Here is a 4,261-nt window from a genome sequence, read left to right on the forward strand (position 1 = left end):
AAAGAGTTGAAGCTGTACTATATGGATTGAATTTTCCACAATTAAAAAGAAATTCATAGCATTATTGCATTGTCGTCAAGGCAAGTTTGATTATGAATTGTGTGGATCTTGTGTTAGGAAGGATAGAAAGGAGAGTAGAACAAAGAGTGTCAGGAGAGAAAGGAGATAAAACATTTCAAATTTAACTTAGCAATATGCTTACATTTATTTAACATGCCATATTACATGTTGAAAACTTGTGTGGTTGTTGTAACCATTAAAAGAAACAGTGACAGTGTTTTTACTGAGGGTACTGACTTTATCTTTCTTTCTCTTTTGAATCCATAGATTACCAAACTGAAAATAGACAGGAATCCTTTTGCTAAAGGATTTAGAGATCCTGGAAGAAACAGGTAAACAATATAACAGTCACATCTAATATTTATATAACCCTTTTCACAGGTATAACAGCTAAGGAAATTGTGGCTCAGAGACTGAGTCCCTAAATTTTGTAACTAATAAATAGGTAGTAAAAAAGAAACCTGGACGTTTTGTCTTCAAAATCTTGCCTCCTCCCACTCCCTCCCCAACCCACTTTTAAGATATTGCTTATTCTAGATTCTTAGATTTTTATTCAGGGAATAATCATGGGGAATTTTATTCAGAAGTCTATCTATAAAAGAAAAACATTTCAGATATTCACCCCTAAAAACTATAACAAAATAACTCAAAAGCTTACACAAATTATTATTTTCAGGAATTGCATTCTGGACTTGCTAAAGTTTGAATCTCTTTTTCAGAGGTGTATTGGATGGGGTTTTAGAGACCTACCCATGGAGGCCTTCTCTCACTTTGGATTTTAAAACTTTTGGTGCAGACACACCAAGTAAGAAAAGTTTTATTAATTTTTATTTGTAAATGTTAATGAAATAACAAGAGCCAGAACCTCTGTACAAATACTACACAAGTGGATAAGTATATGCCAGAAAATGTGTGTTTAAAATCAAGTGGGTGTAGATTTGTCCTGATGAGGAGGTAAGAAGCAAAAAGGGAGGGTAACTGGCAAGAAGGAAAAGAGCATAAACGTGGTAATGGTGGATTTACTGACTTGTGTCTTCTTGGGTTATCATACATCCTGAGAGCTATAGAAATCACTTGGATTCTTCAGCATCTCACTATCTCATATTCTTTAGGATCTGCCTGTGGTGCAGTAGTGGACTTATTTACAAAAATGTTAGATATTGAAATAAATATTTTATGAGAAATTTTCAGCACATGATAAAAATGACTCCCATTAAATTTCATCATCACTTGACTCTAATTTTCCTTTTGTTGTGACTAGGGAAAATAAATGTTGAAAACAATACTAAGCCATGGCAATTAGTTTAATTGTCATAAGCATTTAAAATATTTGCAAGTTATTTGTTCTCAAGTAGTACATTACATGACTAAATAATAATTTGACAATTCAGGCTTTCTGGTGGAAGAATGCATACCTTCATTTACTCTGATATTTAAGGATAAATAGAAGATCTTTATTCGTGAGCAATATGGAATCATTTTACCCTTTTGTCTTTACTCCATTAAAGTTGTTTGTCTTTAAACATTAATTGAAGGTTACCATCACATTATAGTTAGCTTGAATTTTACATGATACCATAACAACTAATTGAAATGTGAAGAGATCAAGTCTAATCATTTAGTGAAATATTTCACTCAATTGACTGTATTAATTTTGTTTAGAGAGTTGTGTAGAAAAATATGAACACTTATTTGATAGTATCACTTTAATAGAATCTAGGCAGCATGCTTTTAAAATATCCAAGTCAACACATGGCGCACTAATTTAAAAATAATGCTAACCATGATATTAATTGATAATTTAAAATACACAATTTTCTTAATTATTTAAAATGTCCAGAATGCTCTCAAATTGCAAAGAAAAGGGGTGCCAGTATTTTTTAATAACTTTTGGATGTTTAATTATAGAATATATTTGCCACGCTGTTGATAAAGGATTAGCCTATGTCTGTATATAAAAATAGTTAAGAAAAACAGTAGCACCTAAAAAAAAACCCCACAAAATTTGATCAAGTTCAGTCAATAACCAATTTTTTGTAAATTTAAATACTTACAAATATAAGGTGTAAAGTCTAGATTTTCCTGGACCTTATATCTATCCCTAATTTTAGTAGATGCTAGGCAACCATAAAAGATCACCTGGCAACATTGATATGAACACTTTCATTTTTATCCTGGTATTTTTAACCTGCAAAACTGTCTTTTACTCTTGATATAGTACACTATGGAACATTCCCCATCTATGATTTTCATATAAGAAAAAAACTAATATATTTAAATGTTATTTTAATTTATAAGATTACTTTCATATGCACAGATTTTTAATCAGAATGAAGTTTTCTATAAAATCTCATAAAAACTATTTGTTCAATTTAATCAAGTGCTTATTTTAGTAATTTTTTATGGTTAAAAAACAGCTTTTACTTGTAAGATATAATTGGCTCTGGATCATATTTAATTGGGCTTCTTTTGTAATTCACTGAATAAACGTTGTTCAAGTGCCTAGTATAGTTCTAAAGCATAGTGAATGCTCAATGCATGATACATAATAATAATGCCAAAAGTAATAGTGGTAGTAGTAGAGATACCATATTCAACTTTGGTCAGAGGAATGTTCTTTTCCAAAGGACTTAAAATAACTGTGAACTTGCAAGGAAAGCTAATCTAAGAATGAAGCAGGGATAGTTATGGACATGATTACTGATTCAGTAGGAACATTTAGTTCATTGTTCATTGACTCAATTGTCATTCACAGGTGGAAGCAATGGCTCATCTCCAGCGACCTCTAGTGGAGGGGCTCCCTCTCCTTTGAACTCTTTGCTTTCTCCACCTTGCTCCCCTCCAACATTTCACATACCTACAAGCTCCCTTGGAATGCCCTGTCCAGAGGTGTACCTACACAATATCAACCTGCCCCTTTGCTACAAGATTTGCCCAACTAATTTTTGGCAACAGCAGCCTCTTGTCTCGCCTGCTCCTGAAAGGCTAGCAAGCAGCAACAGTTCTCAGTCTTTAGCCCCACTCATGATGGAAGTTCCCATTTTATCTTCCTTGGGGGCCACCAATTCAAAATACGGTTCATCTGAAGACTGCAATGGACAGTGTCAACAAGCATCTAATTCTTCCAGTCAAATGTTGTATGGATTACAGGCACCTGGAAATATTTTATCACCCAACCCCATTGCCCAGGAAGCAATTGGTTGCTCTTTCCATCCTTCCTATGGCTTTTATAGGTACAACTTCTCCATGCCATCTAGACTGGTAAATGCTACCAACCATCTCAAAGTGAATGAAAACAGTCAAGTTTCTTTAATAGAAGGCAAATGCAATCATGCTCGTTGGTATCCAAAAATTAACCATTGCCTTTAATGGAATAATCAAGTTCCTAAAACAATTACATGTAAGCATATATTTTCTTTATTTGTAGCCAAAAAAGGTCAAGAGCTAATGGGCTAAAAAAGTTTCATTATCAGAGGGTATTCCTCTGTTCTGCATTTAAAGTGCCTTTTGATATGTTCCTAAGAAGGCTGATTACAGTAGCCTTAGGCCTCAAAATAAGATACTCAGTAAACATTGTTTGATGAGGTAGGCTACCAGTGAAAAGTGACTTCAGGTGATGAAATCTCTAATTATAGTGAAGTGTGTTTACCACATCAACTGCCTCTTGCATATTGACAATGACCAAAGGAAGGTGGATTTAATTCCTGTGAAGGTAGTGAAACAATTACAGTTTTTATCTATGAATATTGGCTTCATTGTAATTATCTATCTAGTAACTGTAGAAAAAAATTCATTGTTCACTTGCATTATACTTTTATACTCTGCTGTTGAAGGAACTACTAATCTCAATTTTAAGGTACAAATAAAGACATAAACATTCTAATGTTAATATTTGCAGCCTAAGGACCATTTAATCCTGAAGGAACACAAAGATTAAATGAAAAGCAAAGTATTCTAAATAAATTTGATCTTTTATTCTCTTGTATTTTTTGGGTAATTCTCAGGTGATGCTTGTTTGCTTAGTCCTTAACAAACCCGGTATTTTTTGTTTGTTTGTTTGTTTGTTTGTTTGTTTCTTTATGATATGCTGGCCTCTCACTGTTGTGGCCTCTCCCATTGCGGAACACAGGCTCTGGATGCGCAGGCTCAGCGGTCATGGCTCACGGGCCCAGCCGCTCTGCGGCATGTGGGATCCTCCCGG

At 33.9% G+C, this 4,261-nt stretch overlaps 1 protein-coding gene across 1 annotated transcript; it reads left to right on the forward strand.

Moving 5' to 3' along the window:
- Positions 1 to 327: 327 nt before the first annotated feature.
- On the forward strand, positions 328 to 3,429 carry LOC103075205 (T-box transcription factor TBX22-like; the record flags this gene model as incomplete). Its single annotated transcript, XM_007445899.1, has 3 exons — positions 328 to 392; positions 780 to 865; positions 2,816 to 3,429. Coding segments are annotated over 3 exons (765 nt in total), but the record flags the coding sequence as incomplete, so codon positions are not given.
- Positions 3,430 to 4,261: the final 832 nt, after the last annotated feature.

Source organism: Lipotes vexillifer, unplaced genomic scaffold, assembly GCF_000442215.2.
Source record: "Lipotes vexillifer unplaced genomic scaffold, Lipotes_vexillifer_v1.1 C27313115, whole genome shotgun sequence".
NCBI classification, from domain to species: domain Eukaryota; kingdom Metazoa; phylum Chordata; class Mammalia; order Artiodactyla; family Lipotidae; genus Lipotes; species Lipotes vexillifer.